Source organism: Gambusia affinis, linkage group LG03 (genome assembly GCF_019740435.1).
Source record: "Gambusia affinis linkage group LG03, SWU_Gaff_1.0, whole genome shotgun sequence".
Lineage (NCBI taxonomy): Eukaryota > Metazoa > Chordata > Actinopteri > Cyprinodontiformes > Poeciliidae > Gambusia > Gambusia affinis.
Genome location: NC_057870.1, coordinates 8,502,741 through 8,521,571, shown reverse-complemented (window position 1 = coordinate 8,521,571; position 18,831 = coordinate 8,502,741). Strand labels below are relative to the sequence as shown.

The 18,831-nt window shown below is 38.6% G+C and overlaps 2 protein-coding genes across 7 annotated transcripts in view; one reads left to right on the top strand and one right to left on the bottom strand.

Moving 5' to 3' along the window:
* The first annotated feature begins 5,656 nt into the window (after positions 1–5,656).
* Positions 5,657–12,989, top strand: LOC122828106 (piwi-like protein 1). Of its 5 annotated transcripts, none has more exons than XM_044111375.1 (22): positions 5,657–5,759; positions 5,994–6,062; positions 6,198–6,291; positions 6,890–6,992; positions 7,234–7,362; positions 7,457–7,671; positions 7,960–8,081; positions 8,162–8,242; positions 8,479–8,676; positions 8,807–8,915; positions 9,105–9,231; positions 9,467–9,584; positions 9,788–9,902; positions 9,983–10,170; positions 10,362–10,434; positions 10,777–10,977; positions 11,193–11,296; positions 11,442–11,512; positions 11,614–11,767; positions 11,983–12,108; positions 12,189–12,336; positions 12,754–12,989. In XM_044111375.1, the coding sequence occupies exons 3-22, from the start codon at positions 6,223–6,225 to the stop codon at positions 12,868–12,870; spliced, it is 2,568 nt and encodes an 855-aa protein (XP_043967310.1). In that variant the 5' UTR covers positions 5,657–5,759; positions 5,994–6,062; positions 6,198–6,222; the 3' UTR covers positions 12,871–12,989. The 5 variants fall into 5 exon arrangements, with proteins under 5 accessions (XP_043967310.1, XP_043967311.1, XP_043967313.1 ...); XM_044111376.1 differs by having other exon boundaries at positions 5,994–6,075; XM_044111378.1 differs by having other exon boundaries at positions 5,994–6,092.
* The window catches only part of rimbp2b (RIMS binding protein 2b), a 106,199-nt gene continuing 100,344 nt past the window's right edge, over positions 12,977–18,831 (bottom strand). For both annotated transcript variants that reach the window (XM_044111373.1, XM_044111374.1), the window contains 2 exons: positions 18,142–18,276; positions 12,977–15,213 (listed from right to left, as the gene is read on the bottom strand). In XM_044111373.1, coding sequence (XP_043967308.1) covers positions 15,016–15,213; positions 18,142–18,276 — 333 coding nt within the window. In that variant the 3' untranslated portion in view covers positions 12,977–15,015. The remainder of the gene's footprint in view (positions 15,214–18,141; positions 18,277–18,831) is intronic.

Sequence of the window (18,831 nt, the reverse complement as noted above, 5' to 3'; positions counted from 1 at the left end):
CAGGTGAAATCACTCAGTCAGGTTTATTCATATATTGTGCACAATACAGAGAGCTTGTAGGACAATCAGTAATGAAGCAGGTCTGGATGAAAAGCTTGCTAAGCTCTCCCAGGCAGAGACAACACATGAGTTTTATACCAACGATAAAGAATTAAACAAAGGGAGAGATAGTCTGGTTCTGACGCAGTAGTGGAAAAACAACTTCTAACCTTCTACATGAAACCCAAATAATTCTTTTGGTGATAGTTCATAAGCATATCATATGACATGACCAGCAAATGTGACCTTATAGTAATTTTTCCATGACATTTCCCCCCTTTTGATTATAAATAAATATGAAAATATTTAATATTAATCAACACATTTCCCTCCTCAGTCATAACACAACACTATCCTGGAAGATGTAACAAAAGGAACATATACGCAAGATACGAAAAACCTACCGGCAGCAACCTTGTCTACTCCATAACAATATTTTCTCTGAGTTGGGTAGGAAAACTTATCTTGCAACCCCTCCTTGCCAGGGAGGCGGCCCTGTATATGTTCTGTCCAGGAAAAGTGAGGAGGTATCATACCAATGATTAAAGACATAAAAATCCAAGAAACAATAAAATAAAAACATAATACAAAACTAATTAAGGAGGAGAAAAAAAACAAACATTAAAACATTTACAAAGAAAACAAACAACAACAACAAGAAATATTAGAAATAACCAACACAAATGTCTGTAACTGGAACAATGAGTAATGAACGTCCTTGTTTTTCTTCTTTCTCTCTCAGGATCTTTACTAAATATTTATTTCAGTCTTCACTCCCCACTTCGGCCACTCGCCAGTGGACCAGCAATAGTTCTTTGGTTGGGGAGCCTTTTGACGTACAAAAGCAACCAATGGTTGTTGTTATTTTCCATCTTTTCCATATTCCCTCATTCCGTTTCTTTCCTCTTCTGGAATGTTGGGTGTCAGAGGTTACTAGCACTTAACACCAATCTGTTGTTGTTTCAGATTTAGAGTTGTGACGTAGTCACATTACAGACAGGTAGTCCTTCACAGTGGTTGGTGTGGATTCAGGTTGTTCCTTCCTGGACTTCAGCAGGTGTGTTGGTCACCAGTTACACCTGGAAAATCCTCTGGAACGGCCTCTGCCAGCATTTGGAGTTCCAGTCCTTCCTCTGAAAATCCTTCATCACAACCCGTCAACTGGTCTGATGGCTGCAGCACTTTGGCAGGAAATGGAAGGAAGGTTTTCACTGTCTGTGAGGCTCGACAAAGCATAGTGGACAAGTTTTAGCAATAAGACAACATAATAAGAATCTTGGAATCAGTGAGAATAATAGCACACAAGCAATTAGTTTTCATGCATCAGTTAGTGCTACTAGCACAGACGTTTTAGCAGGAAAATGTTTGAACATGGAGCCAAACATAGGTGATTTATGCAAAACAGCAAACAAGGTTAGATCAGTAGCATGGTCACATTATGCAGAACCATCAACAAACTGCATCAAGTCAGGTTTAGTCAGATGATTTCAGTTAGTGAAGATCAAGGTAGAAATTTAGGATCATATCAACCAATTGATCAAGTTTTTGCTGAAGCGCTTCATTAATTATTTAAATTATTTAGTTTTTTTCATAACTAGTAGTTCCAGGACAACAAAATCCTTTTAACCTCTAAGTTCAAATTTATCACAGCTGTATTTTATAGAAACTTTCCTTTGTTCAATTTAAACGCAACCAAATATTATATGGTATACCAAAACATTATAAACACAGCAGTAGCAAGGTTTTGTAATTCTTAACACAAAAGGAAAAAAAATTAGTAATATTTTATGTAATACAGCATAGAATTTCAAAAAGAAAGGAAAGTCAAGGGACACCAGTATTTTATATAGGACCACTTTGTAATTCTCATTGATAACATTATATTTACTATCTGTGTCTGCAACAGTTCAGCTTTTAAATGATTTATTTATTTTAAAACTTTTCTTTCAGAACCATAGCTTTGGTTAAAATGTTCTCCAACATCTTATTTGTTATATTTCAATGGCATAATTTCATTACAGAAGCACAGTTATTACAGTTTCCCTTCACAGTTTCTCAATCTATGGCTCATGGACCCGTAAAGGACCTTTAATACAGGTTCTTCTGTTCAGGACTCAGAGATAACAGGGGCACAAAACTCTTTTGAAGACATTCTTTCTCACTAATTTCTAAATGTGTACAGGGTTAGTAGCAAGCAGTCTTCGTTGCAGTGGCTGTATGTGTGTGTATAACTTATCTTAAATGTCTTTTATTTTTATTTTCGCTCCCTTTCCACTCCTGCTGCTGGCATCGCTGCAGCGAAATCCTCCCCCGTCTCTCTCTCCTCCGGCTTCCTGTCTGTCCAACTGGTTCTCGTGTTGGCTCTTTGGGTTGTCCAAATCGTCCCTCAGTCAATGTCCATGTTGTCCAAAGATGAAAAAGGCATCAAACAGTTATTCGTCTTCTTCTGTCACAGCTCAGAAGCATGTTTATCTTTTCTTTCTCCACACTGATTCAGACCAGTGGAGGATTTTAAAGCTCAGTTGCACTCAGTTTTCAGTCTGAATGTCCAGCAGGAGACCTGACAGTCGTCCCCTGAATGTGATGGAGGTTTTCTTTGTCTTCTTCATCTTCTTGATTCTCTTGGTCACTTTCATCAGTTGGTTTTGTAGAAGGGACAGCATCCGGTCCATGGGAGGACAGGTTTGAGGAGTTGAGGTCAGAGGTCAGATGCACTGCAGTGAGGCTCAGACAGAGAGAAAGAGAAGCAAGTAGAAGTTGATTAGGGCTTGTTTTGTTACCTTCCTTGTTTTTTCTATACATACAGTATGTATTTATGAATCATATTTTAACCTTTTGCATGGTCATATAGTTTTAGTCATTTAATCTCCATCCAGTATGCCTTTAGTAAGAAAGGGTCCCTTATAAATAAGTTTATTGATTGATACTTTTAAGAAATAAAATCATTTTTGTTCAAAGAGAGAAAAAATCAAACGAAACAAATTTTGTTTTAAATATGAAGGCCAGTAATTTATCCACTAAATATTTATGTTCAGCATTTTCTTTCCTTATTTGTTTTTCTCTGCTTCTAATTGACTTTGCAGGGAAAATTCCACATTTAAAATCATTCCACACATTCATTCACACCAAGCACACTCTTTGTTTTTAAATTTCATTATCAAATAGTCAAACAATTCACCCTGAGGAGAAGATTGCATTCTGGAACCACGTAGACCCATTCTTCCTGAATTGGGTGGGATATCCTCTTTAGACTGCAAACGTCTTCGCAGAATCCAACAAATCAGCTTTGTGGTCGCTCTGCCTCTTACTCCTTTAAGAGGGGCCTTTATTTCCGATTAAGGTCTTTAGGATTCTCTAAAGGTTTAATTCCCCTAATTTAAAAAAACTAAAACTGAAGAAAATACCTGCCTTATTCACCGATAAGGGCTTTAACTAGGACCTTCAGCCTAGAAACTAGTGGTTCCCATTATCATTTCCTCGGTCTAAAAACCGGCTGTCGAGGGGACATTCACCCCACACTTATGTTTTTATTATTTTTTGTTTGTTTTATTATTATTTTATTTTTAATTTTTTATTATTTTATATTTTTCTTTTCTTTTCTTTTCTTTTATTTATTCTCTCGTGGGACTTTAACCCAACGTTTTTTTCTTAACACGCCAATCTCTATTCCCCAGGGTGAAAGGTTTATCGGATCCTTCACTATTTTAGATTTTATAATTTAGAATTTGTAAAATTAATTTGTTAGCCTGAGTGAGTATCCCACCTGATAACAGTGGTTTTGAGTTCGTTGATCCCAGCGCTGGATCCGTGGAGCCGACCAACAGCCCTCTTCTCTCTTAAATCCTAATCGAGGTTTGAGGCTGGTGTTTAGTCCAGGTTGGCGCCTTAACGCTGTTCGTCGACGTCCTCGGATGTCCAGTCGAGGGATCCGGGTCACGGCACCAAATTGTCGTGGAAAAAATTCTATTTCCAAGCACTGTTCAGGTGAAATCACTCAGTCAGGTTTATTCATATATTGTGCACAATACAGAGAGCTTGTAGGACAATCAGTAATGAAGCAGGTCTGGATGAAAAGCTTGCTAAGCTCTCCCAGGCAGAGACAACACATGAGTTTTATACCAACGATAAAGAATTAAACAAAGGGAGAGATAGTCTGGTTCTGACGCAGTAGTGGAAAAACAACTTCTAACCTTCTACATGAAACCCAAATAATTCTTTTGGTGATAGTTCATAAGCATATCATATGACATGACCAGCAAATGTGACCTTATAGTAATTTTTCCATGACAACACCCACACAATAATTTGTAACCATCAGTATAGGCTGATAATTTCTTCTCAGAAAGCTAGCAGTCCTCTCACTGGCCCTGTTTTCTTCTTTTCCACAAGCCTTTGTGGTTATATTTTTTTTATTTTTTATTTTTTATTTTTTTTAGGAATAGAGATGTTTATGAAGAGATCTCACCCACCCTGCTTTATATCAGTTTTTACAGTGCTGCATTTTTTGTGGTGGCACAATGTGTTGAATCATGTCTCCAACTGCTGCATTCCCAAAATGTGCTAAGGGAAATGTTTTGCCCATCTTTAGCTCTATATATGTTTCCTCCTTTTGCACAATAATCAGGCTTGATGACATTCCAGTCAATGCCTTTTTGCTTCATCTCCCCTTAGTCCTCTTCCAGCAGGTAAACAGTAACAAAAGCAGGTCCTCCTAGAATCGTCCCTCAGGTTTGAATATGTAATCACTCTTAGATCTCAGACATGAAAGACTTGCATACATCCTCCCAAAATGCCCTCTGAGGTGCCAAGTTCTCTCTCAGATAGTCGAATGTAGAGCAGAGTAGAAAAGTTTGTCAGGAAATAATAACTCATGATGAGGCATATCTTAAAAGAAGAGCCTCAAATTCATTTTTGACTTTATAAAATTGTGTAATTTTTTTTCCCCATCACTTTCTTTAGAAATTTTCAGTTAACTTTTTTATGTGTTAAACATTTTCTGAAATAAAATAAATTCTCCTAATAAAAAAAAATTTAATAAAATAGGGTCTTGGTTTAAATCTAAGAATCTTAGGTCACGCTTCCGTCTTTGAAGTGTATGGCCTTGAATAAGATGTCTTAATACCAAATTCAATCTTGATTATTATTTTTTCCATACAGTGACATTTTGACAAATATATTGAGTGTCACTAAGATGCATTTAGAAAGCTAAACAGATTATGAATTAGCTACGAAGTGTTAAAGTCACTTTGTTTTACATTATGTACCGCCACAAACATTTGTTTGCGTTCTAGGCTTCATCAGAACCTCTATTAGATTGAGTTTGTGTGCCTTGGCTACAATAAAGTATGACTGTTAGTCATTTCTTGTCTTTGTCTCCATCTAGTGGCGATAAAAGCGACAGCAACTACTTAAAAATCCAACAGAGAACTGCAAAATGTTGAAAAGACTAATCCGCCTGGAAAACTAGTTCCCAAACTTTACATGTGTTTATGTCTTCAGAAGTCCTCATGTAAAGTCTCTGTTATGGTTTTTAAAAGAAAGACATAGCTAACGATACAATATTTAGTTATAAGGCATGTTACAAGGAAAATTAAATCCAAGCGGCGTATTAATATATGTTTCATTGTAGTACTAAAGCAAATTAGCAGCAACGTTTAGTCTTTTCGATTCTGGATGGGATCTGCGTGAATCGTTTCTGTTTGCGAAGAATTATTTAAAAAGTAAGTAAACTTTAGTAGATTACAAGAGACAAACAAAAACATACCGACAATGACCAAATAACTTTCTAAACCAACTTCCCTGCCGAGTTATTTTTTTAAAAAATTCAAAATTTAATTTTCAATAATTTGCCTAGAAATTTGTTAAATCAAAAATATGTTTGAAATAACATACATTAATGTACAGTAAATTTATGTTTATCTTTTTTATTTATTTATTTATCTATTTTTTTCCAGTTTCCAAAAATTAGCTTGCACCTGGCGAGCTAGCAGGAAGTTAACCCTGAGGTCTTCGTCTCCCTTCAGGTCCCTTATCTTCGTATGCGACTCATACTAGTGCGCTTTTGTTAGTAAAGTACATCAAGTTGTTCGTTAGTGTGCTTTGAATTTCCTCATCCACAATATAAAAAAAGCGAAAGAAATCCCCTTTTTCTCTACCAGTTGTGCCGTTGCAGTGTAACCGAAAATGACCGGTCGTGCACGAGCAAGATCGAGAGGCAGAGCACGTGGTCAAGAGACTTCAACGCCCGGAGCGGTAAGTTTCACCTCATTTTCTAAATACACGCTGCATTGCTGCCTTCTTTTGGCATCCAGGCCACCTTTAGTCGAGACCCATTCAAAGGACTCCCATTAAAAAAAAAAAAAAAAACTCAGCTGGGAAAATTTTACACTGTACATGTTATTTAGAAAATGGTCCATAATATGAAAATGACTTTGAATATGTAAAAAATATTTACATATTCTATGTGTATATATATATATATATATATATGTATCCATATACATATAAGAAAGTTAAAATTCACATTAGTACCTGAGAAGTTGTTACTGAAACTGCTTATATTAAAAAATCTTAGCTCCTTAGATTGTGTGGCATATTGTAATTGAAGAATTATCTTATTAGCATGTTTACATATTCTGGAATTAAAATATAAATTATTTTTGATGGAATCCAGACCTTGTTGGCTATTTAAGCACATTTTCACAAATCAAATTACTTGATTTTTTTTTTTTATTTGTTGTATACAGGTATGTGAATACAGTAGCTATTAAACTTGGCATCTCCAACTCCAGTCCTCAACACAATTGTAACACGTTTGAAACTTTATTTTTACTCTTTTGGTCTTTTGCAGACCCAGGCCCATGAGGTGGCACCAGCACCTCCCCCTCCAGCAGAGGGCGAGCTGGTTGGCCGAGGCAGACAGAAGGGTGCTCCTGGAGCCATAGCCAGAGAAGGTAAAATAAAGCTTGTAGATGCTGGAAATGGGGGATTAAAATGTAAAAAGCATATGGGAGTCTTAACTTTTGACAGATTTATGGCTGTTGAACAATTCAGTCTACATTTACAGTGCATCTGGGAAGCTTCACTTTTTCCGTATTTTGATAAAATGCGGATACTTCCCGGTTGCACTGCACTCTGGATTAACTGTCAGTTTTGTCCCACCGTTTTTGTTAACAGTTTAAATTCTGTTTAAAGCTGTTCTGCAGATCTCAACTGGATTTCAGCAAGTGAAGCTTGGAGAACGAGGTGGACGCCGACGGGACTTCCATGATATAGGAGTATACACCAGACAGGCGATGGAACATGTGAAGGATTCAAAGACTGGTCAGTCCATTACCACAGACGTATACCAATATATATATATATATATTTGGTGAGAGGAACATCGTAAAGGTCATATGTGTGCACACTCCTACAGGAACATCCGGTGCCGCCATCAAGTTGACTGCAAACTTCTTCCGGATCCTGTCTCGCCCTCAGTGGGTTCTGTATCAGTACCACGTGGACTTCAAACCCCCGATGGAGTCGAGGCGCCTGAGATCAGCCCTCCTCTTCCAGCACTCTGACGTCCTTGGTACAGCTCGGAACTTCGATGGCGCTCTGCTCTTCCTGCCTCACAGACTGCACTGCAAGGTACAGCATGAGCCTCTTCAGTTCTACCTCTAGCACCTCCTCCAGATGTTTTAATGGTTTTAACTGGGTCAGCCTCTGCGGATCGAAAAGCTTAAACCAACTAGTAGAATATTTCAGATTTCAGTAAAATAGTTAAACCGTTTGTGCTGTCATCAGTCATGTAAAGGATAAGAATGTGCTCTTACAGTAATATTAAATAGCTGTTGTCCTATTTTTGCACTTGTATGAGCTTTCTGTTTATTGGATTATTTAGCTTTTTCTTTTTATGATTTGTTGAATTTTTTTCAGGAAACTGTCCTCTACAGTGAGACAAGGAATAAGGAGAAGGTTTTGATAACCGTCACCTTGACAAACGAGCTGCCACCCACATCACCAGTGTGCATTCAGTTTTACAACCTCATCTTCAGACGGTAGGTCAGACGGGTAAAATAACATCAGGAGCCTCATTGAGAACTTGTAGTCGTCTCATTTATCGCATTGAATTTCACAGGATCCTGAGAGTTCTGAACATGCAGCAGATTGGACGCAACTACTACAACCCCAATGAGCCACATGAGATCCGACAGCACAGGTATGTTGGTTGTTGTTTTTTTTTTCTGCCTACGATTTTTAAAAATCAACATGTTTCAAGATTGGTAAAGTAAATTTTTATCAGTCACAATGCAATCAACTGACAAGAGCAGAGCAGATGTTTTGTCCTTAAGTGGAGAATGTTGTCTTATGTTTAATACATGTTTAAAGAAAGGTGGAAAAAAAGAGTTTTAAAGTTTCTTTCACATCACCAGGGCTTTTTTGTTTTGTTTTTAGACTAACAGTTTGGCCGGGGTACTCCACCACCATCCTCAATTATGAGTCCTCCATCATGATGTGCACCGACGTGAGCCACAAGGTGCTTCGTAGTGACACGGTGCTCGACCTCATGATCAGCCTGAGGCAGCAGTGTGGCAGAGAACGCTACACTGACATCTGTTCCAAGGAGCTTATTGGCCAGATTGTTCTCACAAAGTAGGACCCGACGCATCCTTAAAGTTGTTTCCATGTTTTTAAACTTTAAGCGGCTTCTATTGGAATTATTATAAATATCTTGCATATATTCCAAGACCTGCTTTCTAAATAATGTTTTTTTTATTTGAAGGTACAACAACAAAACCTACAGGGTTGATGACATTGCCTGGGATCACACTCCCAACAACACTTTCACTAGAGGAGACACCGAAATCTCCTTTAAGAACTACTACAAGAACGTAAGCGTTAAAACACAAAATGCTTTTGGTTGGTGCACATGCACAGTGACTAATGTAGACACCAGACACTTATGCTCTGGTTTTGATGTAAAGACGCACCCACAAAAAACAAAAAAATGTTTTCTGACATTAATTGTTTAAAACAGCCTGATTCTTTTCCTTTCCACTCTGGATCTTTTCTTTCCGTAGCAATACGGTCTGGACATCACTGATACGAACCAGGTGCTGCTGGTTAGCCATGTGAAGAAGATGGGCCCTTCTGGAGCGCCCCCTCCTGGCCCGGCTTTGCTTGTGCCAGAACTGTGCTACCTCACAGGTGGACCTGCTGAATAGTCACCGTTAAACCGCAACATTAGAAAGACGTATTGTTTCATTTGTTACAGGAGTGAAAATGTATTTGCAACTATGTAAAGCTTCATTGGCCGTGCTGCATAATGTTTGGTGATTGAGTGATTGCTGAAAATTCTGCCGATGATTTTGATTAGTCAATTCATGCAATGCATAATTTGTTGAAAATGTTGAACATGTAAAAAGTGAATCATGTTTTACAGGGTTGACTGATAAGATGCGGAATGACTTTACCATAATGAAGGAGTTGAGCACGCACACCAGACTGAACCCAGACCAGAGGGAGAGACAGCTCAACAGATTTATAACAAGCATTCACAAGTAGGTGGAAATAAAGTCGGCTTAAATGCTTCATGACCACATCAGACATTGCAATAATTCCAAGCCTTAAAAAATTACCTTAAAGCTATTTTATAAAATTGCCTTAATTCTATACCAATATGTTAACATTTCAACTGAAAACCACAAATTTTGTGTCAGCCATGTTCCCAAACTTAGTTGTTGTTTTTTTTTTTACCTCTAAGGAACGCTGATGCGCAGTCTGAGATGTCGAAATGGGGACTCAGCTTTGACGAGAAACTTCTGAGTCTGACTGGCAGAGTCCTTGGAGGAGAGAGGATTTTCCAAGGACCAAGATCCGTATGTTCCCAACCCAGAACTTTGCCCTTAGAATCAATTGAATTTATCTTGAGTTTATGTATCACTGTTATGTCCTCTAGTATGATTACAACCCCCAATCAGCTGACTGGTCCAGAGAGATGCGTGGGATACCTGTGATAAGTGCTCCCCCACTGGAAAACTGGTTCTTGTTCCACTCCCGCCGTAACAGCAATGAAGCGCAGTCCCTCCTGCAAACCCTGCACAAAGTCTCCGGGCCCATCGGCATCCGGATGCAACGGCCCATAATGTGAGTGCAACCCTTTGTAAATGTTTCTACTTTAGATTTTCATTTATCACATTTTGTTCCCTCTAAAATGTTGTGAAATAGCGTCAATGTTTGGTGACAATTAACTCGATTTTTAACTATTAAAATGTTGCAAGGTAAGTAAGACCATTTAATTTCTTATTTCTTTTAACCTAGTTTTCTTTCTTATACAGAATTGAGTTTGAAGACAATCAACTATCTCTCCTCAAAGCTCTGCAGCAAAACGTGGGACAACAGACTCAAATGGTTTGTTCTGGAATAAGATAAGATATAAATTTATTAATCCCCCATAGAGGAAATTAGAGGATGTTAGACATTTGCTATTAATTGAATGGGCCTGAATGCAGAGCGTATGCAATATGACTATAGACCCATATTCTTAAATACTCTTTTATTAGACTTACTTTTTAAGCCCACTCCTGTCAAGTGTTGTAAAATGTGTCATTATGTAGACTGCAAATAATTTTATTGTGAACGTTTTTGCCTTAAGTATACAGCACAATACTGCTCCATTAAACTTGCATTGATACAAATTTAAAAATGTCAAAATCTTCATTCTAACTTCATTTTTGTAATTACAATTTCTAGGTGGTGGTTGTCCTTCCCAACAGCAACAAGGACAAGTACGACAGCATTAAGAAGTACCTGTGTGTGGACTGTCCCACTCCCAGCCAGTGTGTGGTGGCCCGCACCCTCAGCCGACCTCAGGCGCTCATGACTGTGGCAACGAAGATCGCCCTGCAGATGGCCTGCAAAATGGGAGGAGAGCTGTGGAGTGTGGAGATCCCTGTAAGTCCAGGAACATTTTTGACATTCCTGCCTCTTGATTTCTTCGTGTTGATGTGTTGATGGGGTTTATGGTTTTTCTTTCAGAAACATTATTAATTTGTAATGTTTTTTAGTTTTAGGTAAAAGTAGCTTAGTGGTTTTAGTGCTTTGTGTTTAAGATTAGCATTAACCTTTGGTCTAAATATTTCACCGAATGACCAAAATGATTCATGCAGCTCAAACAGCTGATGATTGTGGGCATTGACTGCTACCATGACACGTCTGCTGGGAAGCGGTCTATCGGTGCTCTGGTGGCCAGCCTCAACCAGACCATGAGCAGGTGAGCAACTGATCCAGCTTTATCATACTCACTTCAATTGGGCTTAACATTTAAACGCCTTATAAAGATTAAAGCATTTTAAAGATGCCTTAATCTTTGTATTCAGTCATTTAGCAGCATTTTGCATTTTTTTTTCTTCTTCAAGATGGTACTCAAAGTGTGTCCTGCAGCACAAAGGTCAGGAAATAATGGATGGACTGAAAATGGCCCTGACTGGTAGGTTTCTTTTATTTTCTGCTCAACACTTTTCTACCGTACTAATTTGTACTCTATAAAACTGTTGTATATTTAAAAGAAGACTGCCCTTTTTTACCCAGGTGCCCTGAAAGACTACCTGAAGTTCAATAACTGCCTGCCGAATCGCATCATTGTGTATCGGGATGGAGTAGGAGACGGCCAGTTGCAAAGTGTCGTCAACTACGAGGTGGCTCAGATGATGGACTCCATCAAGTCCCTCGGGGAGAACTATGAGTAAGTTTGTTAAAAAAATTTCCTCAAAAGCTAATGCATTGTTCATTTGGAGATACTATACAGTGGTTTCCTCTGTTGAACTAATGTATCATGGTTCCTACATACTTTGTAGGGAATGGTTTCACAGAGCTGGCTTATCGGAGCAACATTTACTGCATACATTAAAACCTGGCCTGTGTTTTTTTGTGTTTATAATGAGCTTCATCTCCTCGTAGACCCAAGTTGAGTGTGGTGGTGGTCAAGAAGCGCATCAGCAGCAGGTTTTTCACCATGATCGGCGACAAGTTCACCAACCCACCACCTGGCACCGTCATTGACACAGAGGTCACCCGTCCAGAGTGGTACGCTTCAACTGTCCTTCTAGGTATGTGTTGATGCTGTAGTGGGAAAATAAAACTAGCTGTTCCTTTCTCCCCACCAGGTACGACTTCTACATCGTGAGCCAGTCTGTCAGATCAGGAAGCGTTTCACCCACTCACTACAACGTCGTCTACGATACCAGCGGACTGAAGCCTGACCACATGCAGCGGCTCACGTACAAGCTCTGTCACTTGTACTACAACTGGCAGGTGGGCTGGTTTACACATGGATTAAAGGATTTTTTTTTGAGAAATAGCCTTCTGATAGTTTAAATAATTTCTCAGCCTAATCAAGTTGCTCTGTTAAGGCTAAACGACATTCAGGTTAGTTTATAAAGAGATTATACATGTGGATGTTCCTGCCAGCTAAAGCTTTGATTCAGATCTCTTGTTGGTTAAAACTGGTTCAGGTTTTATATATCTTAAGTTGGATAAAACCTGAACCCATTTATTCCAGGTTCAGGTAATTATAGCTAAAACAATCTGCCCTAACATGATTATATTCCTACACCTATAATGTAATGAAGCTCATGCTAAATCTTGCATATGATTAATCCTTTTAAAATGTCATAAATGATTTGTTCTTGTAGCTCATGTTTGTTTTTCCCCTCTTGTTTTGTGCTTTAGGGAATCATCCGTGTTCCTGCTCCCTGCCAGTACGGCCATAAGCTGGCTTTCCTGGTTGGGCAGAGCATTCACAAGCAGCCCAGCGTCAAGCTTGACGACTACCTTTTCTATCTTTAAAGGACCGTTTTGTTGTTTGTGTTTTTGTCACTCGCTCAAGTTTCCTATAAGAGTGTGTGATTTTGTTAGAAAAAAAAGCAGTTTGTATGTGGTCCTGCATATTATGTGTAATTAAGTTACACAGTTTTGTTTTTTGTGTGTTTAAAAAAAAACTGTCAAGAGGAAAACTGTTAGAATAGTACAGTTCAGGATTACGTTGGTTGTTAATAAATGTTCAGACACTTTGGTGTTTGTAATCTGTCATTTCAAGACAAAACACAACCATTTAAAAATATTAAATTTATTTATCTTTTTAAAAAAGATTGCACATGCACACCCACACAATAATTTGTAACCATCAGTATAGGCTGATAATTTCTTCTCAGAAAGCTAGCACACGATTGCAGACATAATATGCTCTTAAAGACACCATGGGGAAAGCTTGCACTGTCTGATTAGAAATTTAAATATACAAAAAAGGCAGTTTGAAAATCAAGTATAAACATTTAAAAACAATTTTACAAATGGACAAAGTACAAAAAGAGTTGCAGTCACTCAAATAAAAGCAATGTCTGTGGACATGGTCCATAAAGAGGAACGGATGATCAGAAGTTTGCTGTAGATTATCATGGCTGCTTGGCCGAAAATTGTAAGAAAATTAGAATGTTTTGCATACATTCTTATTTTTTTCTCTCTCTTGTTTTTTTTTTGGCAGTTTAACTCTTGTATATAGAAAACAGGCTCAACTTTAAATGTGCTGGAGGATGAAATGGGGGGAAAAAACGGCACAAGGAGACGGGAGGAGACGGACTGATCAGCTCATGCACAAAGTCGGACGTCTGCACAATCCTGTTTGGGCAGCTCAGATAATACATTGGCTTTCAATTCTTTGTACATTCACTACATTACGGTGTAGATATCTGAATATATATTGACATACAGTACTTGTATCCTGCAGCTATTGAATTTGAGACATACAACAGGCATCATTGACAGACTGCTGTGTAAGTACACAGTTGGAGAGATGGGAAGGGCATCATAGAGGTAGCCTTGTGTCTCGTAGTTTACTGCTGTTAAGTAACAAAAACCTACAGTCCAACGGTTGCATGCAGGAAATCAGCTGCTGCACAATGTTAGTGATAATGTAAAAAAATAAATAAAATCCTAAGGGTTCCTTTGTCAAACTAATCCTATTGTTTTGCGCTGCATCAATATGGTGGCACAACTTCACTAATCAGTCTAGAATTTGCTATGAAGGGAGAATTTTTTTATTTTATTTTAAACATGGGAATCTGACAGCTCTGTAGAAAACAGGACTCGCCCTGCATAACAAGTTAGGAATAACATCTGCTCGACATATCACTAACCATTGTGCGATTATAAGGCAAATACATGGAGGTTTGATCAACAGGTATTTACTGCAGAGACCCTGTAGTAGATACAGAATGTGCTTGTTTTCTAAGTCTGTGGGGGAGGAGAGGCACGGCACTGCCACAGCTGTTGAAATGGAGCGGAAGAGAGACTTTTTTTTTTTTTCCTGCTGATTTGCCCCAACTTTTTAACAACGAGCCCGACACCTTTTTGCGTGTCCTCTGAAGGGTGGGGGGAGTCAGGAGGGAATGTGCTGAAGTAAAAAGCACGTAAACCTCATGTGTCAACTGGCTGCTCTCTTCCGGTTCCGATCCACACGCTCCACGTGCTGCATTTGATTACATAAGAACTACAAGCTGTAATTTAGCCCTCGTTTTCTTGTTTGTGACATTCTGCTTTCTGAATGCAGACACACAACTCTGACCCGTGTGTCTTTTTTTTCTTCCTTTTTTTTTATTTTTTTATTATCTTTTTTAATAAAATGCAAGGCTTTGAGCATGTGCAGAACGCTCTGGGCTCTGTCCTCGCAACCAGCCGGAGACGTGGAGGTACGCAGCACAGCACAATATGTCTCCCAACACTTTGAGGTCATGGGCCCATAATATGAAATGAAAATATGGAGTTTAAACCCATAACAAAATACAAATAGTCTAAAATACAGCAGATGTAAAAGAATAAAACATTTGCTAAGCTCGCAAATGCCACCTGTGCACCGTTTTTCATGTTTTTTTTATTATTATTATTTATTTTTATATTTTTTTTTACAATATAAGTGGATGCCTCTACTTCCAAAGATTATCTTACAGCGCCAAGTCTTTGTAATAGTTTCTTCCCTTTGGAGAGCAGTCCCCTTTTCTTTTTGGAGGAGCATATGTCCATAGGGGCCCTGAAGGGACTGCCGGGCCCCACGGTGGCGGGGCCAGAGTCGAGGATGTGTGGACGCACTGTGGGAGAGGGTGCTCTTCTGTGCGGACCCGATTTGTCCAAAGGAACCTAATGGAAGACCCGTAAGGGACAGTTGAGGGTGTTAAACAGCCAACCGTCTCTCACACCACAGTCACTACTCCCCCACCTTCTCTTAAGTCCTTTCTGTCTCTGCAGGGCCACCATACAGCTCTAAAGTCTACCTCCCTGGACGCTGTGCTGTGCACTTGGATAAACATCCCCCTCCCCTCCCACCCCCTCTGCCAGGTGAGATTTATTGTTGATGTCGCTATAGAAACACGTCACAATTTAAGGATGGAGTTAACTAACGTTCACATAAAGGTGAGATTTTCTCAAAGGAAAAAAAAAAAAACAAGAAAAAAGAAACACTATGAAAGAACAAACAGATTTACATTTTGGGGCATATTGATATCACATCCACTTTCTTGCCTCTTAAATATAAATATATACTGGTACAACTGAGATACAAAGATACTACTAGTCACCATTACTGCTCTGTAATCATGAGCTAAAAGGCTCTTTTCAATTGCACTTCAGGAGAGGAGACGTTCGTCGAGGCGAACTCCAATTTGCAGTGCAGTAAATATAAATAAATGAAACTTCACACCTAGTCTACACAGTGTCTTCTATTCAGGTGATTCTGTTGATTAGGCGCCTTTTTTCCGCAAAAAGGTATTTTAACATACAGTGTTATCTCCTCAGCGACAGCAGTTTCACTTTAATTTGACGTCAGGTTTTTTTTTTTTTTTTCTTTCATAAATCTTTTTCTGTAAAAATACGGAAATTCTGGAAAAAAACAAAAAACAAAATGTAAATTTCCAGAATTCTTTTCTTATTCCATTACCTTTCCTTACGTAGATATCTTATTCTTTATTTTGGATTTGCCACATCACACGATTGAAGTTACCCACTGAAAACCCACACATCCATATAAAAAATTACAAGCGGCTTCAGATGCTAAAAGCAAAATGGTGGAGATTTATTGCGCCACACAGAGACAGAGACCACATCTCTGAAGCCGAAGCTCACGTCATCGCAGTCGGTTTACGATTTGCAGAATTTGAGCTATGCAGTTTTGCAAAATAAGGCAAAACGCCATATGTCGGAAAATAATGTTTTGGTTTATTTTATTGTTATGTGAGATTTTTGCTAATCTTTAAAAGAGTGTCAGTGTAATGTGTCAAAAAAGAATAAAAAAAAAGTTATTAAATCTGAGAACTCTGCATGTGTTGGTCAGTTGGTAAAGTTTGGAGTCAAAACTATCGTAGAACTCAGGAAAATACCCAGGTACTCATTAAACAACCATAGAGCTGCTTTGGCTGTGGAGTCCTTTAAGGATCAGCAGCTGTTTTCAGGTAAACAACTCCTGTGTGTGTAATTTCCTACTGACAAGAATATGTTTTTGCCGAAAACAGAAAGGCCTTCCACTTTGAACATAAATGTGCACTTCAAGTAAATCAGAGAAAACCTATTTGTTTTTAGATGTTCCTAGATGTTTGCTTCCACAAAAAAAAAAAAGTAATGTTTGATTTTATCAGGATAGGTTTTACTTAGGTCTCGTATTCTACTAGACTGCACTGTTAGTAGTCGAATTATTTGTTGTTCCTGGAATCGCAAAGTTTTCTTTTTTCTTTTTGTCATTGTTTACAGTGCAATTGTGCAAGAACAGCCTTTCAGCATATCATGAGTTACAGCAGGAGACTTTTTTTTTTTTTTTGCAGGAGACGGACATTGTAATGTACAACACTCAGAGAAACAACTGAAGATACCACACTCCTTGTCTAATGCGTTGGCTAGGGTAAGTGTGTCCGTGTAATAAAAAAAGCTGCGTTTTTGTTTTTTTTTTATTTGTTTTTTGGTGAAGCGAAGATGTCTGCTGAACCATCTAGAAGCGGTGCAAGTCCAAAAAGAATGAAGGCCGCACGTGGTCCGTACCAGGAACTAGGCATACCCCGGCCATCTGCGTTAGATGAGGAGAGCGTAACCTTGGTATCCTCAGTTGCTCACTTACGTGACGGAAACAGAGCCGTTAAGGTGTGAAATGAACACTCTTCTTCTGTTTTGCCAAGCAGGTGAAGAAAAGAAATAAAAAAAAACAAACAAAAGTATATATGGTGATGGCATTTCAATAGTTAGCACTACGAAAATGGCAAAGTACAACATGTGGAAAGAAATATCTAATGACACCTATTAATATTCGAACAGTTGCATCGTTTGTTAAACACAAAGAAATCAACGTCACATTATTTACATTTAGTAAATAATTACGTCTGAAATGATTCTCTTGTTCGGTAACATAAGCTAAGTGACCTTCGCTCGCTACTTTACAAGAAAGCAATTTACAAAACAAGGCATTCAGGAGTAGATACAAAAAGTTGTACTATGCTAGAGTTGAAATCTTTTTTATTTATTTATTTTTTTTTATAAAATGCTCGAGGGGTCATGCATCTGGACTATTATACCATGCTGAGCTACAGACTACATAGATCATCTTTCAGTACAACAAAACTATTTACTCTAATAGAAATCAATCAGGTCAAACACAGAATATATTCATAAAGCATCTGTTACAATGTTACACGGGAGTCTGCAAAAAAGTTGTTAGCTGTTGTCCCACCCCCACCCCCCCGAGACGCGGGTAAAAAGTCACAGGAGGAGTGTGTGTCTGTTCGGCTCACTCTCTCTGAGAATGCTTTATGAATACAGTATTTCCTTTGATCATACAGTGCACACCCTTTCACAGTAGTAAAAAATGAAAAATAAAAGTACCTCTGTAAGTTTATTCTTTTGTTTGATCCCCCACCCACCCCTCATAGATTTTAAACATCTATTTATTTACAGTATAATGCGCCGAAGTGAGAAATCCCTTTTAACCAATGAGAGACACACACTCACAGACACGGAACTGGAGGAGATAGAGGGAACAGAAAAGAGCAAATGGATGACAGAGGGCTAGTACTGCGAAGGAGCATGTACCCTTTTGGTCTTTATCCTCGCCGGAGTGTCCTGGGGATACCGAGATGGGGAGTCAGTGAGAAAAACGTCTACATCATCAGGCACTTCTTCTAGAAAGTTGGAAGGAACAAGCCCCTTGTGTCCATTGAGCTCGCCCTGCGGAGCACACAGCAGCGGTTAGACGCCAGCCACTGCGACCGTTTGCGCATTTCTGATACAGTGACTTAAAGAGAGCTCAAATGGCGAGATGGGAGACTGATGCGGATTTTGCGTCATACAAAAATGCATGCAAAAGTAAAGAAAATGCAAACAGAGCTCTCGTATAGTCAGTTGTTTTGCTCTGTAGCAGAGGAAATAGCAAAGACTCAAAACAAACCAAATGATTTCCTTTAACAGCAGACATGAAATAAAAATAAACGGTGTTGCAAATGAGGGAGGATGTTTTTGGTGTCATGAACCATAAGGGAGAAAAAAAAAACTAACTAGAAACAAACCCAAAATGACAACTTTTTTTTGCACATCCTAGGAATTATATAACCACTTTCTCTGGACTACAGATTTAACTAATGAAAACCTTTTGAAATGTAGACTGTTGGTTTTAACACGTGAAATGACTTCATCACCTCTATTTTCACTTTAATGCAACATATGAACATCCTCTAAGGGTTAGAGGTAGCGCATTCCTCTCATTCAATTAGATCATTTGGAAAT

What these genes read in the sequence shown, in the direction of transcription:
- LOC122828106 (XM_044111375.1), top strand. Translation starts at nt 6,223, where the DNA reads ATGACCGGTCGTGCACGAGCAAGATCGAGAGGCAGAGCACGTGGTCAA. An exon ending in AGAACTGTGCTACCTCACAG is followed by an intron (nt 9,232 to 9,466) that starts GTGGACCTGCTG and finishes CATGTTTTACAG; the next exon opens with GGTTGACTGATAAGATGCGG. An exon ending in GAGGTCACCCGTCCAGAGTG is followed by an intron (nt 12,109 to 12,188) that starts GTACGCTTCAAC and finishes TCTCCCCACCAG; the next exon opens with GTACGACTTCTACATCGTGA.